At 46.8% G+C, this 17362-nt stretch overlaps 1 protein-coding gene across 2 annotated transcripts in view; it reads left to right on the top strand.

The window, feature by feature from the left end:
* The window catches only part of LOC144479507 (transducin-like enhancer protein 1), a 230071-nt gene extending 217149 nt beyond the window's left edge, over positions 1-12922 (top strand). For both annotated transcript variants that reach the window (XM_078198239.1, XM_078198240.1), the window contains 2 exons: positions 6970-7046; positions 9790-12922. In XM_078198239.1, the coding sequence (XP_078054365.1) occupies positions 6970-7046; positions 9790-9897 (185 nt within the window). In that variant the 3' untranslated portion in view covers positions 9898-12922. The remainder of the gene's footprint in view (positions 1-6969; positions 7047-9789) is intronic.
* The last annotated feature ends 4440 nt before the right edge of the window (positions 12923-17362 follow it).

Below are 17362 nucleotides of genomic sequence, written 5' to 3'. Positions count from 1 at the left end.
AATGCATGGTTATGCATGGGGCCGTGCCTGGGTGGGATTATTGTCGGTGCAGACTCGATGGGCCAAATGGCCTCCTTCTGTACTGTAGGATTCTATGATTCCTCATCGCTGTACTCTGAAGCATTTGAACACAAATGTATACTAGAATCCTCCGACTTCATCCATGACTGAGATTCTCCAGCCCCGCTGCAACAAATGGCGATTTGGCTGAGTGCCAAGGTTTCCGTTCTCGCTGGCAGTGCAGGCGGGAACGGGCAAGATCGGAGAATTCCGGCCCGTTGTCCATGCCTAAAGTCCTTGAGCTTTCAGTGGACCAGGCGTGTTCAGGAGGTAGAGGGATTACAGCATTTTCTTTTCCAGACCAAATACAATGGCCCTGAATTTATCCCACCTGATACCAGTATGTGGGTGGCACAGTGGTTAGCACTGCTGCCTCACAGCGTCAGGAACCCGAGTTCAATTCCGGCCTCGGGTCACTGTCTGTGTGGAGCCTGCACGTTCTCCCCGTGTCTGCGTGGGTTTCCTCCCGGGTGCTCCGGGTTTCCTCCCACAGTCCGAAGATGTGCAGTCTAGGCCATGCTAAATTGCCCCTCAGTGTCCCGAGATGTGTGGGTTAGGGGGATGAGCGGGGTAATTCTGTGGGGTTGTGGGGAAAAGGGTGGGATGCTCTGCTGGCGAGTGGGTGCAGACTCGATGGGCCGAATAGCCTCGTTCTGCACCTTAGGGATTCTACGAAAGTGGGTAAGCCCAGCTCTGCACGTGTGGAGAGATTTGAAGTCTGCTTTTCTGTCACTAGAGGGACCTGGCGTACCTCCCCGATCATTCCAGTGTACAAAACAAACATCCTAGTTTCACAAAAGCTAATTCTTCCACATTAGAATGAGGGGACTGTCTGTAAATAGGAAGATCCTTGACTGATATTGCCCGCAAGCTATTTGTCGTTAATTCTGTTTTAGGCAATTATATATTTACTGCACTCTGTTTATTTCATTTGTGTAAAGCATTTTTCTTTCAACTGTCGTTTAAAAAGGTCATTGGATTTAAAATTGCTGAAGGGCCAAAGGCTATGCATGGCCCAGTAATTTAATTAATTGTACACTTCAGGTTAATTAATTATATATAATTATGTTTGCAGAATTGCTTCACATTCTTGTTTATCTCCCATCCTGCACCTCTCCCGCAGTTACGCTCAGCGGTGAGGGACGCTCTGTTCCCTTCCGCGCTGAGCCAATTGCAATTTTATAAGCAATTTCTCCATTAAGCCATTGGCTGATTTGAATTTGGTTCCACCCAAACATTTCGAGTTAATATGTTTTGAGACTCGCTGTTTGACAAATGGTAATGTTGAGACTGACAAATCATAGAATCCCTACAGTGCAGAAAGAGGCCATTTGGCCCATCAAGCCTGAACCAACAACCGTCCCACCCAGGCCCTATCCCCGTAACCCCATGTATTTACCCTGCTAATCGCCCTGACTCTAAGTGGCATGAGCAATCAATTTAACCTGCACATCTTTGGACTGTGGGTGGAAACTGGAGCACCCGGGGGAAACCCACACAGACACGGGGGGAGGGGAAACGTGCAAACTCCACACAGTTAGTAACCCGAGGCCGGAATTGAACCTGAATCCCTGGAGCTGTGAGGCAGTAGTGCTAACCACTGCTAGCCACCGTGCCACCCTAAATGTTTTGGGATACAAAGGGGATTAATTCATCGAATCATAGAATCCCTACAGTGCAGAAGGAGGCCATTCAGCCCATTGAGTCTGCATCGACCACAATCCTACCTAGACCCAGTCCCTATAACCCCATGCATTTACCTTAGCTAGTCCCCCTGACACTATGAGGCAATTTAGCGTGGCCAATCCACCTAACCCGCACACCTTTGGACTGTGGGAGAAAACCGGAGCACCCGGAGGAAACCCACGCAGACATGGGGGGAACATGCAAACTCCACATAGACAATGACCCAAGCCGGGAATTGAACCCAGGTTCCCTGGCGCTGTGAGGCAGCAGTGCTAAGCATTGTGCCACCGTGCCGCCCCAAATTCAAATTTGAGGGATATGGGGATAGCGCCTTGTCGGATGGCAGAGTGGGCCCAAATGGCCCATTCCAGCTCCTCCATTCATGTCTTATGAGCCTAATAAGCATGAAGGGAACTTTGGTCATTTATTTCACAAAATAAAATGTTGAAATGCAGCCAGGAGCAATGAGATTCCTTGCCTTCTTTTAAATGACGCAGTCCAGTTGTACTTTGAACTTTGTTGGGAAATGGCCGGATTGTGTTTGGGCTCGAAGGTTATTGGTCGGGCTGGAGCTTTTAAACAGCATTTTGTTTTGCCTCTGTGCATTTTGCTGCTCAGGCAGATGGGATGGAAGCAGCGATACTGAGAAAGTGGGGGAGGTAACGGTGATGAATTTCTGTCACACAGGAAAGTAGTTTTTGAGACGTTGTAGCTTAAAATTGAAGCATAGCTCACTGCCTCATCATTCCTGCATTATCAAATTCACAAGACAACAACTTGTATCTCTATAATGCTTTTTTTAGCAAGGTGATATGTTCCAAGGAACATCACAGAGGTGCAATCAGAGAAAATTTTTCATCGAGCCATTTAAGGAGAGGCAGTGGTATTGTCACTGGCTTAGTATCCTAGAGACCTAGGGTAATGCTTTGGGGAGCTGGGTTCGAATCCCACTATGGCCAATGGTGAGATTTGAATTCAATAAAAATCTGGAATCAAAAGTCTACCGATGACCAACACAATTGTTGTAAAAACCCATCTGGTTCACGAATGTCCTTCAGGGGAAGAAATCTGCCATCCTTACCTGTGGGTGTCACGGTGGTTAGCACCGCTGCCTCACAGCACCAGGGATCCGGGTTCAATTCTAGCCTCGAGTCACTGTCTGTGTGGAGTTTGCACTTTCTCCCCGTGTCTGTGTGGGTTTCCTCCGAGTGCTCTGGTTTCCTCCCACAGTCCAAAGATGTGTTGGGTTAGATTGATTGGTCATGACCCTAGCATCAGGGGGATTAGCAGGGTAAATGTGTGGGGTTACGGGGAATGGGGCCTAGGTGGGATTGTGTCAGTGCAGACTTGATGGGCCTCCTTCTGCACTGTAGGGATTGTATGTAGGATTGTATTGTACCTGGTCTGGCCTACACGTGACTCCAGACTCACAGCAATATGGTTGACTCTTAAATGCCCTTGGGGATGGACAATAAATGCAGTTACGTCCACATCCCATGAACAAATTTTAAAAAGGAGATATTGGAACAGATGAAGAAACAATTGACCATGAGTAGGTGTTGAGGGATGTTGTAAAGGAGGGGAGAGAGGTAGAGATAAACTGAGAGGATTAGGGAGAGAATTCCAAAATTTCGGGTCTGGGCAGCTGGGGACACGGCAACCGCTGGTATCAATTTAAGAACCAGTGGCCCAGAATCGGAGGAGCATCTTAGAAAATGTTTGAAAATGGCTGTTGTGTGTGGATGTGCTGCATTGTTTGTATCTTCTGCACAAGGATAAGACCTCGTATTTCTACACAGTCTTAACTGTAGACAAAACATTCAAATCCACTTCAGAGATCTAAGGGAAGAAATAGATGCTGAATCAGAAGACAAGAGGAAGTCTTGATCAAAAGCTGAACCGTAGGCTGAGGTTTCCGTGTGAGCCTTAAAGGAGACGGACAGACAGTGGGGTTCGATGAGAAAATACCAGGAGTGGGGGGGGGCCTATACTGCTGAGGGGTTACAGTTGATGGGTGAAGGGAGAGGAGGGAAGGAGGTGGGCAAGTGATCGTAGTCAGCAGTGGATGGTTTTCCATTCCCCGCTGGCTGAGGAAGGTCCAGATAAGTTACTGGGCACTGTCCTCAAAGCTGCTCAGCTCTCCAGTAGCCAGAAAACATTGGCCACCTTTTATTTTTGGTATCTATGTTGCCATCCACGTAGTGCAACCTTTTAAGAGGTATGTGGATGGGTACATGAATAGGGAGGGAATAGAGGGATACGGACCAAGTAAGGGCAGAAGGTTTTTTTCTTTAGTTTAGTTAGGGCTTGTTGATCAGCACGGGGTTGGAGGGCTGAAGGGCCTGTTCCTGTGCTGTACTTTTCATTGTTCTTTGTTCTCATCGCTACCAGCGCTTTGGTGTTAAGGGCCTTTGGAAGAAGAAAATTGCTTTGCCCCCTTCAACTGTTGATGTTGGTCACAACTAGATAAATCTTGCCAAAGATTAAGAATGATACTAAAAGGGAAATGTTGTATTGTAATTGGCTGCACTCTTTCATGTTCTGGAAAAGAGAAGCTCCATTACCTCCAATCATTAGGAACCTAATCCATCAAACTCCTCGATTTACTCTGGTCTGCAATATTAACTGCAGTGTGCAGTTTTATACATTGCATTTTCCAAACCGTAACAAAGCCAAGAATGAAATCAAAAGAGAAAATGTTGGAAAATCTCAGCTGGTCTGGCAGCATCTGTAAGGAGTGAAATGAGCTGACGTTTCGAGTCCAGGTGACCCTCCAAAGGTTCCATCTGGACTCGAAACGTCAGCTCTTTTCTCTCCTTACAGATGCTGCCAGACTAGCCGAGATTTTCCAGCATTTTCTCTTTTGGTTTCAGTTTCCAGCATCCGCAGTAATTTGCTTTCATTCAAGGCCGAGAATGAGTTGGGCATTGTTGAGGGAAAACGGTGTTTCTCTCTCGCCATGGACGCTGCATGACCTGCTGAGTTTATCCAGCATTTTGTGTTTCTGTTATTGTTGAGCTAGATCTTGTCCAGGAGCCAGATTGAGGGAGGTGAGTAGGATGGGGCCTCCTCTCAGGCTGCCCGTTCCAGCTGTGGCTGGGACGTGAAGTTGGCCCCCAGGGACCAAAGAGTCCTGGATGAGTATAATCAAACATTGTGCAAGGACAGAGGTTTGAGTGAGGGTCAAACATGCAGAACCATTCTTGAAGCATAACTTGGGGGTGGGAGAAAAAAAAAGATTTTGCCCTCCAGCTGAATGTAGCTGGATCTAGACGATATTAAAAGCAATTTAGTAATCTCCGGATTCCATCGCCCCCAGCAGACGATGCTATGAGCATAACATTAATTGATGTCTGATATTAACGTTTACGTGACATCCCCAAACAGAGCCACTAGTAATCTTCAAGACGGAGTTTAGAAGGATGAGGAGGGACCTCATTGAAACTTACAGAATACTGAAAGGCCTGGGTAGAGTGGGCAAGGGGAAGATGTTTCCATTAGTAGGAGAGACTAGGATCCGAGGGCACAGCTCAGAGTAAAGGAACGACCCTTTACAACTGAGATGAGGAGGAATTTCTTCAGCTAAAGTGTGGCGAATCTGTGGAACTCAGTGCCACGGAAGGCTGTGCAGACCAGGTCATTGAGTGTGTTTAAGACAGAGATGGATACGTTCTTGATTGGCAATCAAAGGTTACAAGGGAATGGCAGGAGAATGGTTTTGAGCAACATATCAGCCATGATCGAATGGCAGAGCAGACTCGATGGACTCAATGGCCTAATTCTGCTCCTATATAGAATCATAGAAACCCTACAGTGCAGAAGGAGGCCATTTGGCCCATCGAGTCTGCACCGACCATAATCCCACCCAGGCCCTAGCCCCATATCCCTACATATTTACCCACTAATCCCTCTAACCTACGCATCTCAGAACTCTAAGGGGCAATTTAGCATGGCCAATCAACCTAACCCGCACATCTTTGGACTGTGGGAGGAAACCGGAGCACCAGGAGGAAACCCACGCCGACACGGGGAGAACGTGCAAACTCCACACAGACAGTGACCCAAGCCGGGAATCGAACCCAGGTCCCTGGAGCTGTGAAGCAGCAGTGCTAACCACTGTGCTACCGTGCCGCCCTTATGGTGCCGTGCCGCCCTTATCTTATGGTCTAAGATCCCTTTCTCTTAAAACAATCAGCCTGCTTGAAATGTAACTCTGGTGTAGATCAGCGATTGCATTCTGAACAACTGTGTAACTGCACTAGAGATTCTTGATCAGAATGGTGGCCCCGGATAGACTGGAGATGTATCTGGATGTTAAGCTGGTGTTCTGCGCTTTCCAATTCTTACAGCTTCCACCAGGAAGAGGGTGAATAAGTTGCACTGGGCTTTTCTCCTATTACGTGGATGCCATTAGCCTGAGAGTAAAGTGTGTCGTTATCTCTCACTTGGTTTAACAATGAGGCCGGGAGTCACTACAAATGACCAATATGGGGAGTTGAGAGAAGAGATGAAAGCATCATTGCCGTGAGGACCTTTTTAAAGCGACCAATTTAACATCAATGAAATCTGTTCTTCCATCAAGCAGGTTGTGTGTAAACTGAGGACTGTTGGTTCCTTGAGAGAAAATGTGAGGGAGGTGAATGACTGTGCGCAGTGTTGTAATGACCTGGGTTAAAGACCATTCCTGCTGATGTCCAACTCTTTCTTGTTGTCAGGCTTGGTAACTCCTCTTGGCCAACCCCCACTGCGTTAATGTGATTGGTTTTAAACAAAAAAAGAACGAAGTGAGCCAGGGAAGGACAAATGCAGAATTGCCCTATAGAATCATAGAATCCTACAGTGCAGAAGGAGGCCATTCGGCCCAAGGGGCACAATCTCACCCAGGCCCTATCCCCATAACCCCATGCATTTACCCTAGCTGGTCCCCCTGACACAAAGGATCAATTTAGCACGGCCAATCCACCTAACACGCACATCTTTGGACTGTGGGAGGAAACCCACGCAGACCCGGGGGAGAACGTGCAAACTCCACACAGACAGTGGCCCGAGGCTGGAATTGAACCCGGGTCCCTGGTGCTGTGAGGCCGCAGAGCTATCCAGTGTGCCACCGTGCCGCCCCTATCTGTGATTCACAAAGGGGCGTCTGATGTCGAAGAGGGCTGTGGGGCAGAGTATTCAAAATGAAAACCATTTGTGTGCTGACATTCTCCGTCTCCTTTTCAGGTAAATGGTTTGTAAGCACTGGGAAAGACAACCTTCTAAATGCGTGGAGAGTACCATATGGAGCAAGTATATTCCAGGTAAGAGGAGGATTTTAACTGGCAATGCTTGCCAGGGATGCATCTTAGACCTGATGATTTGAGATACTATTTTCTCCCTGGCTAAAAATGTCTGTCGATTGATTTGTAGCTCATGCGAGAGGAACTGAAGGGGAACAGACAAATCATGGGCACGATAGTCAGGGAAGTTTGGCATATGCTTATTCATAAAAGGTTTTCAGGATGCATTGTGCTGATGTTGCAGTTGAAACTTGCACAGATGTGCTCATGTGCCCTTGGTTGATATATTCTTGCCCAGTTTTATCCTGACTGATTTATTTTACCCTCCTTTCTCGTCTACTTTTGTTCTCGCACAGTGGTGACGGTGGTTAGCACTGCTGCCTCACAGCGCCAGGGACCCAGGCTCGATTCCCGGCTTGGGTCACTGTCTGTGCAGAGACTGCACGGTCTCCCCGTGTCTGCGTGGATTTTCTCTGGGTGCTCTGGTTTCCTACCACAGTCCGAAAGACGTGCTGGTTAGGTGCATTGGCCGTGCTAAATTCTCCCTCTGTGTACCCGAACAGGTGCCGGAGTGTGGTGACTCGGGGATTTTCACAGTAATTTCATTGTAGTGTTAATGTCAGCCTACTTGTGATTAATAAACAAACTTTAAACTCATGCGTGAACCCTTAGATCATGAAGGTGCTTCTATTGAGGCAATCGAAAGGACAATTACAGACTGCAGGATTAACCACCTTGTGGAGCGTACCTTGTGTAAAATGACATGATTGGATTCTTTCAGTCCCTGAAGAATGTTTTGCATATTCTTTTTAGAAGTAGTCTTGGGGTTAACGAAGGGAAATGTTTTAAGTTTTCAAGTGAATCATTCAAACACGCACGTGTTGTTTGAGGCAGAGTGATGACCTGTATGTTCCACACTTGCAAAACTAAAAACAAAGCATTCCTCCCTAATGGTATAATCGCTCGACTATTAATCCAGAAACTCAGCTAATGTTCTGGGGACCTGGATTCGAATCCCACCACGGCAGGTGGTGGAATTTGAATTCGGTCAAAAACAATCTGGAATTAAGAATCTACTGATGACCATGAAATCATTGTTGATTGTTGGAAAAACCCATCTGGTTCATTGATGTCCTTTAGGGAAGGAAATCTGCCTTCCTTACCTGGTCTGGCCTCCGTGTGAATCCAGAACCACAGCAATGTGGTTGACTCTCAACTGCCCTCTGAAATGGCCTAGCGAGCCACCCAGTTGTATCAGCAGTTTAAGAAGGCAGCTCAGCACCACCTTCTCAAGGGCAACTAGGGATGGGCAATAAATGGTGGCCTAGCCAGCGACGCCCTTGCCTCCCGACTGAATAAAGAAAAAAGATTTGCTCTTTCAGGAGCCGAGCCTTCATTGTGTATCTTGGGCCCGTGCAATGTGATGCATTTATCTACTTGAGAAAACCGTGTTAGCTAACGAGTTTCCAGACTATATCCCCATTCAGTTCTCAGTTGGTTGATCTCAGTCAGGGGACTGGTGGGGGGTACAGGGTCACTCACCGGCATTTGACTGCTAATGTCGCAGATGCATCAGAATTTGCAATGCTCATTAGCATATCTATTCTATTAACCCATCACACTTGCACGCACTTTTCAAGCGGTCCAAAGCCGTGTACAATGGACCCCGGATTTGATCCATGGTCAGTGCTGAGTTTATAGTGGCTCTGAGTACAAAAGGTGGCTGTTCGGCCCACTCTGCCTGTCCTGGCACTTTGGTGGAACAGTAGCTTGACTGAACTATCTCAGCTGGAGGAACGGCAGTACTGCTGCAATCTGTCTCGCTGGCTTTTGACTAGGAGAGGCGGGACTGAGCAGCACTCCCAATCCCGATTCCCAATCCCGATTCTAGTTCAGTGGTTTCTGATGGTAAAGCTGTGCAAGGTACGCGGCAGGTTTCTGGCAAGGCGAGTCTGTCGTTGGGTGGAATGGCCCAACAATGCTCACTGTCCCGTCTCGGGCATGGAATATATGGGTGTTTCAGCAAGGCACTGTCATGGCTGCCAATGCCTGTGGGACCATATCCTAGTCAAGAGGTGACGCCTTCATACAAAAGGAATTCAGTTGGTTAAGCCATTCAGTTACAGTTAAAGCTTAAATATTAGAATCATAGAATCCTTACAGTGCAGAAGGAGGCTATTTGGCCCATCGGGTCTGCACCAACAACAATCCCACCCGGCTCTTATCCCTGTAGGCCCATATTTACCCTGACACTAAGGATCAATTTGTCACGGCCAATCAACCTAGCCACCACGCTGTGCAAGGAAACCGGAGCACCCGGAGGAAACCCACGCCAACACGGGGAGAATGTACAAACCCCACACACACAGTCACCCAAAGCCGGAATTGAACCTGGGTCCCTGGCACTGTGAGGCAGCAGTGCTAACCACTCTGCCACTGTGCCACCCATAATATTGTATTGTGCTACATCACTGCCTAGGGCTCCTCTGAATTTTCTGTTTAGCTGGCCTCTCTTTAAGTGACTTGGGACATTTTATTACATTAGAGGTACAATATAAGATGTGCTGATTAGGTGGGTTGGCCATGCTAAATTGCCCCTTAGTGTCAGGGGGACTAGCTAGGGTAAATGGGGATAGGGCCTGGGTGGGTTTCTGGTCAGTGCAGACTCGAATGGCCTCCTTCTGCACTGTAGGATTCTATGATTCTATAAATTTTTTAAAACTGTTGCTATTATTGCTGGTGGTGACTTTTTTTTCCCTTTCAGTCCAAAGAATCATCGTCTGTGCTATGCTGTGACATCTCCGTCGACGACCAATATGTTGTTACCGGCTCAGGGGACAAGAAGGCCACGGTGTATGAAGTAATTTACTGAGGATTCCGTTCTTTATCGGTGGAGATGGGATGGCGGGAAAATGGGGGAGGGATTGCCTTTTAACCTTGAGAAGAGACCTTGAACCTGGATCGGTGAACCATATTACCCAAGGATCACTTTTCATGGAGTCTTTGTCCTCGCTGGAAGACGATCTGATGTGGCCTTGACGTGGGTGGTGAAATTGGACTTTGACTTGCTTTGACGAAAGAGGATATATGAGTAGACCAAAACAGCGGATGCTCACCCAAAAGAGGAAGGGTTTCTCTACTCAGTCCAGCTAACTCCAGATTTAATGTTAATGTTTAAGGGTAACATTCATTGTACATTTCCCCACCCCCTCCTCACTTTGTCCATTTTTGTTATCTGTAACTTTCCAACTCCATCATTGGGTTTGCTCATTGGGTAGGGAAGAATATGAAATCACTCAATTTTTAAGTGAGCGGTAACTCCCCATCGGCCCCTCGGATCGGAGAAGGTCTTTACGGCAGCGAAACCTTGTGTCCTAGTATTGTCCCGGTGAGTTAGGCTCTAAAACATATTTATAGCGTCACTTTATGGTGCGCCGTTCCCCCTTCGTAGGACAGAGCAGAACACGAAACCTTGGTTCGCGCGCCTCTCTTTCCTAACCATTGCCCTTCTCTCCGCATGTGTTTTTAAGTGTAAGCTTGCCATAGACCGACATTCAAATGTGACTAGGAGGTGCCCCTTTTGAAAATTTGGGCCCAGGTCGGATTTGCCCATTCACAGTTCGAGCCGTTCATGGATTTGATGCTGTTGAACTAGCAAGAACTGGTTCTACCGTGCACCCTTAACACTACTGTGCAAAACCCCAGGTTACCACACCGCGGGCATCGGCTTTGGAGCAGTCCATCTTTCGGCTAAGCTGTAGGTAAATCTCCGGGGAGGCAAAGGGAGAGCACAGAGATTACACTTAGTGCAGTAGACCACAAATGAAATATAGAGTGTTCATAGAAATCCAAAATAAAAAGAGTTGAACCATCAATATATTCCATTCAGTGAAGAGTAGTTTGTATATCCATGTCCCATGTGGGTGTAACTGTTGTCCAGCAGCTGAGGAGCTAGTGAACACACTGTGGATGCCTATACTCCCTCAGCCCAACAGAAAGGAACCCACATGTGTTGAACCGAAGGATCAGAAGCCATTTTGAGTCCTGTTGGATTTAGAGGCTGAACATTTATTCCATCTATATTTTCCAAAATTAGGGCTGCAGGCATTGAAAAATATTGTTAATAAAATGGAAGACGGTGTGATGCTGTTCGAAAGGGAATCAAAATGCTTTTTCTTTTTTTTTATAAAAAAGGCTTTTTGATGTCTTTGCTTTTGGACATGGTTGGAGTCAGTGGACAAATATTGCAATGAGGGAGCCTGTCTGTTGTAGGCCGTGTGTCCTGTGCTGTTAGCACCCAGGCAGGAGGGTGGTGCTTTTTAATTCTCTAATCTGTAATGTACCCTAATGCTTCCAATTCAGACACTGGATTTGAGAGCGATGGGTGTGTATATTACCATTTAATGCGCTTTCTCTTCCCTTCCTTCCTTACCCACCCACAACATGAAAAGCAATGATGGCGCTATTTTGTTTCCTATTGTTTCTTGCCCCAGTACCCCTGCAACTCATCATTCAACAAAATGCTGACTCCTTGAAGATGCACCGTACCACACAACTTCCTTTATAGTATTTTTCCCAGTGTGTCCTTGTCCAGTGAGTTCCCCCATAAGACCACTTGACCTGGGAGGATCCCATCTCTCTCTGTGCAAGATCCTGTCCTTGTCTGACATCTGACTCGACCTTATTATTTCTCTACACCTCAAATTTAATCCCGAGGTCTGTTGTAATGGTACTGCTAACTCTGGAATCAGCCAGTTCAGCACAGTGATCGAACTGGGTATTTCTTGGCCAGAATCGAGTCCGCAAGCGCACTTACCAACCCTGTCGTCATTGGCTTTTGAAGGTAAATTGCACTGGATCTTGCTATTGGGATGTGGCAACCCGTTCCCCGGGAGCGCCCTCGTGAGGGTTCAGAGACACTGCCAGTAGTTCTGTCGACCCTTGCCAACCTTTATTACATTAAGTTTCCAGTAACTCTTCACATTTCCAAGATGGACCAAAATGAAGGGATGGAGGTCAGTGACTTCTTTTAAACACCTAGGAACATGCATGATGCGCATTGGTGTTTTGCCCCTTTGTGGGGAGAGCAGTCAAGGGTGCAGCTATTCCCTGAGAAGTAACTAATTTGGGCAATATTGTGGATCTTCAGGGTGTGAGAATCAATAGAAAGTTGGATTCCTTTCCCAAAGTTGGGAGAAAGCCATTGAATAGCATGCTTAGCAGAGTATAAAGAGAATAAACTGTCCTGCTGTGTCACATTTTATCCTAGCCCTTTCCCAATCATTTTATCTGTTTATGAATCTGCGATATACCTGTATTTTTTTTTGTTCCCTTGCTTTCTCGTCCTCTTCCGCCTTCCCATTTGGGCCTGTTCCGAAGCTCAATGTGGATGCTTCTGGTTCAAGTACTAGGAATGGCGTGCACACGATAGCATTGGAACGGGAGCATCAAAGCTACTGTCAAGACCACTCTCTTTGGCATAAACATCCAGCAAAGATTCTGCCGCGGTCAACACCAGCTGTGGTCAGTTCAGGTCCACAGGCAGCTGGGCAGTACCTTGGTTGAGTCACTTCCTCTCCTGATATTATGGATGTCTGCAATGCCAGAAGGTTGTACACATTTTTGTTTTGCCTCCACAGTTAAGATTAATGACTGACTGTATACATTTCAGTGTGCCCTAATTATCCACTTGTATATTCTCTTTGGTAACTGTGCCTCAAGCCTTTCTTATGGAGGAAAGAAATTGCTAAATTCTTCTGTGATACAAATGTTTTTTTTTTCGTTGCCCAATATTGTGGTTTGTAATGTCCAAAACCCTTCCATCTTTCATGCTTTTGCATCCCAATTTGGGGTGAATTTGTAGTTTATTCCTTTAAATTCCCAATAAACTATTTTGTATGTGATTTCTGTATTTTTATTACCTTTTTAATTACACTTGTCAGCTTATCAATATGTCATGAGTGACACATAAGTAGATAAGCTTAGCAAAATACTAATCAACTTTTGAAAAAGTTGATGGCCGCAATTGCTGAAGAATGGTATTGGTTATAAGTTTATGATGTGTACATTTGTCCAATATTGGAGTTTGGTTCATTGGTTACTCTTTTCCCTCTGACCCTGAAGGTTACAGGTTCAAGCTGCATTGCAAGGCTTGAGGACGTAAAGAATGGGATTTAACACCATTCAGGCACTTCTGGGCTGCCGAGGATCCCATCTCCAAAAGCTGCGAGCTGATCAACAGGCTGGTAACTCTGAAGTCCCAGCGGTGCCGCTGGGAGCTGTGGCCATCGCTGGTACTGCAGGAGGCCCAGGCGCTTGAACATTGAGGGAGGCAATGGAACATGGGTAAGTGGGGGGGCCATTGCTGGGACTCCATTGGGGACAGGGTGTCTGAACAGGAGAGACCCCCCTTTCTGGCTGAAGGCTAGAAGACCAGTGGCTTGCTCGTGTGCTTGAACAGGAGAGACCCTCACGCTCAGCACCTCCTTCTCTGGTAGAAATCCATAAGACCAGTGGCTTGCCCATGTGTGCCACTTAAGGGTCTTTTAGCAAAGGGGCAGAAAGAACACTCTCAATTTTCCACATCCCAAACCTAACTGGTGCGAGTCCCCCACCTTCCTGTCCAATTTAATGGCCCTCCCAGCACTGGGGAGGAGGGGGCATTAAATTCCTTCCATCATCTCCATAGGTTTGTAAATCTCTCGAAACTTCTGCCCCCAGATGGTTGTGAATGCTCCATCGTTATGTTCAAGATCAAGACCCATAGATCCAGGGAATTGAGATATGGGGATGGGGTGGGAGAGTGGATGGTGAACAATGATCCCATTGACTTGTGGAACAGGCTCAAGAGGCCATTTGGCCTGATTGCTCTTTCTACTGTTTGCTTGTTCGTTGACCTACTTGTAGTGTAGGTAGGCATTGACTGAAATGCTGGAAAACATAAAAGTCGCTACCTAAATGGAAGCTCGGACATGATGTGGGGGTGAGGGTGTATGGCCGGGCAGGGTGGGGGGAAGGAAGGGGGGTTGTATGGTTGGGAGAGGGGGGAGTGGTCAGTGGTTCCCATACCAGGAAACAAACAATTCCTGAGATTATTTTATACATTTTCTATACGGGCATTGCGTTGTTTCTATAACCTCTCGAAATTTACTCCGAACTGCACTGGTTTCCGATTTTTCTCTTTCTTTGTAGCAGCAAACAATTTATTATTGAGCAAAAATTAATTTTGTGTTTCTTTCTAAATCGACTTCAAGTAGGTGAGTTGAACCACCTCTAAATAGCCCTCGGTACATTTTAGTCAGGACGAAAGGCAGTTAATTTAATGTTGTGTGCATGTTGACCACTGGTGTGTTCCAGTGGGGGTGAGCTGGCAGTCTCCAGTAGCAGGCTCATTAAACCACCGCCCCCAACACAGTAACTCCTAAGAAATAAAAGTTAAAATATAACCGTCTCTCGGCCTGCTTTGCTACTCCGAGATCTACACGATAAATGGAAGAACCATAAAGGGTGTAGAGACGCAGAGGGACCTGGGTGTGCAAGTCCACAGATCTTTGAAGGTGACGTCACAGGTGGAGAAGGTGGTGAAGAAGGCATATGGCATGCTTGCCTTTATAGGACGGGGCATAGAGTATAAAAGTTGGGGTCTGATGTTGCAGATGTATAGAACGTTGGTTCGGCCGCATTTGGAATACTGCGTCCAGTTCTGGTCGCCACACTACCAGAAGGACGTGGAGGCTTTGGAGAGAGTACAGAGGAGGTTTACCAGGATGTTGCCTGGTATGGAGGGGCTTGGTTATGAGGAGAGATTGGGGAAACTGGGGTTGTTCTCCTTGGAAAGACGGAGGATGAGGGGAGACTTAATAGAGGTGTATAAAATTATGAAAGGCATAGATAGGGTGAACGGTGGGAAGCTTTTCCCCGGGTCGGTGGTGACGTTCACGAGGGGTCATAGGTTCAAGGTGAAGGGGGGGAGGTTTAACACAGATATCAGAAGGACATATTTCACACAGAGGGTCGTGGGGGCCTGGAATGTGTTGCCGGGCAAGGTGGTGGAGGCGGACACACTGGGAACGTTTAAGACTTATCTAGACAGCTATATGAACGGAGTGGGAATGGAGGGATACAAAAGAGTGATCTAGTTTGGACCAGGGAGCGGCGCGGGCTAATTGTTCCTGGTTTCTCGTTTCAAGGCTTCATTCTACGATCATCTTGCTGGTGCCAGTACAGAGTGAGACTGCGGATAGTTGGGAACCTGTCTCGGGGGCAGGGGATTCATATGGTGTTCGTGGAAGTGGAAATGACTAGGGTTGGGAAGCATTTTCCGATCGGGGCCATTGTGATCTCCTGGACTCGTTTCGATCGCCTCAGGGGGTCGGAGAGGAATTTCCCAGATTTTTTTTTCCCCATATTGGCCCTGGGGTTTTTCACTCTGGGTTTTCGCCTCTCCCTGGAGATCACATGGTCTGGAATGGGGGGGTGGGGGTAAGTTAATAGGTTGTAATGAACAAAGCATCGTAGCTGTGAGGGACAGCTCGGTGGATAGGATATTGGTATGTAGATAGGCTGGAAAATTGGGTGGGGATCCTGGATTCAGGATTCAATCCTGGACCGGGGAGCGGCGCGGGCTTGGAGGGCCGAAGGGCCTGTTCCTGTGCTGTATTGTTCTTTGTTCTTTGTCTGTTGACCTCGGGTGTGATTTTCCAGTCCTGGGTCGAGCGCGACTGTAAAATTCCGCCCGGTATCCCCAGCCGTGGGATAGAGATTTCAGATTTCCAGAGGTATGTTAACATTTGAGATGAATGAACGTGCGCTGGTGTTAAAAGGTGATATGTGGGTCTTCAACTGCCCATCACTTCCTGAAAGTGCGTGGTCACTTCTGCGTTCTAACTCCCCCGTCCCCTCTTTGAGACACTCCCTGGTTCTTCAATAGTCTCATTCTTAAATCTAACCCCCTCAGTTCGAAAGACAAACCACCATTCTTTCTCTTGTTCCCCAAAAGGCCACATAACCACGTTCTTTTCCTTGCCACCACAGCACCCCCCACTCCTCCCCCACAATCCTAGGATTCATCGAGGTCACTGATCTGGAAGAGGGGTAGTTGGAGTGGACATTCTGTTGCTCTCACTGTTCCTTATTTCCTCTCATGTCTCCCCAAGTCATAATGAGGGTTAATCGTTTTGCCAAATGTTTTTCTTCGCAATGTATATTTCTGGTCACATCTTTGGTTGGGATAGGCACCTGCGTGAGGGGCACAGAACAGGTTTTCCAAATTGATACCTAATTATTTTGATGGGTTATAGGAGAAACACTCAACTGGCTGCAAGCTTACATGTCTGTAACCAAACCTGGTCCATGATTGGGGGATAGATTTCCACTTGGATAACCACATTGTAATGTCCACTTCACAAACTGGTCTATATCGGGCTGACCAACTCATTTAAGATAATAAATAGGAACAGGAGAAGGCCATTCGGCCCCTTGAGCTTTACTCTGGCATTCAATAGGATCAAGGCTGATCTCATCCACTTTCCTGTCCTTTTCCCAAACCTTTAATTCCTTGATTCGACTTCATTTTTAGCATAAAAGTGTAACTATTAGTTTTTAACTCAGTTGGCTGGACAGCTGGTTAGCGAAGAAGGTGTGGGTTCAATTACCATACCAGCTGAGGTTATTCATGAAGGCCCAGCCCTCTCAACCTTGCCTCTCGCCTGAGACATGGTGATCCAAAGGTTAAAATCACCACCAGTCACAGCCTCTGGTCATCTGGGACTTTACTTTTTACTATTAAAGTAAGTTTATTTGAACGAAGAAAATTACAGTAGAGGAACAGGCCCTTCGGCCCTCCAAGCCTGCACCGACCATGCTGCCTGACTGAACTAAAACCCCCTACCCTTCCCTCTATTCCCATCCTACTCATGTATTTGTCCAGACACCCCTTAAAAGTCACTATCGTATCTGCTTCCACTACCTCCCCCGGCAGCGAGTTGCAGGCACCCACCACCCTCTGTGTAAAAAAAATTTGCCTCATACATCTCCTTTAAACCTTGCCCCTTAAACCTATGCCCCCTAGTAATTGACTCTTCCACCCTGGGAAAAAGCTTCTGATTATCCAACTTGCTTGAACTACAATAAATAGTGTGACTGTCTTGCTTTTAAATCTAGTTATATTCCCAGCTTTGCAGTCATGGAACACTCAACAGACAAGGTACAATGATGGGCAGAGCGGTGTATGTTTAATGGATTTTTTTTTTGTTTTTACTTACTATACAGCAGTGTTCTACAGTCACTCACTTACATAGACCTGTACAAAAGAGAAGCTTGTTCTTGAATCGCACACT

Source organism: Mustelus asterias, chromosome 26, assembly GCF_964213995.1.
Source record: "Mustelus asterias chromosome 26, sMusAst1.hap1.1, whole genome shotgun sequence".
Lineage (NCBI taxonomy): Eukaryota > Metazoa > Chordata > Chondrichthyes > Carcharhiniformes > Triakidae > Mustelus > Mustelus asterias.
This window is presented reverse-complemented; position numbering and strand designations above follow the sequence as displayed.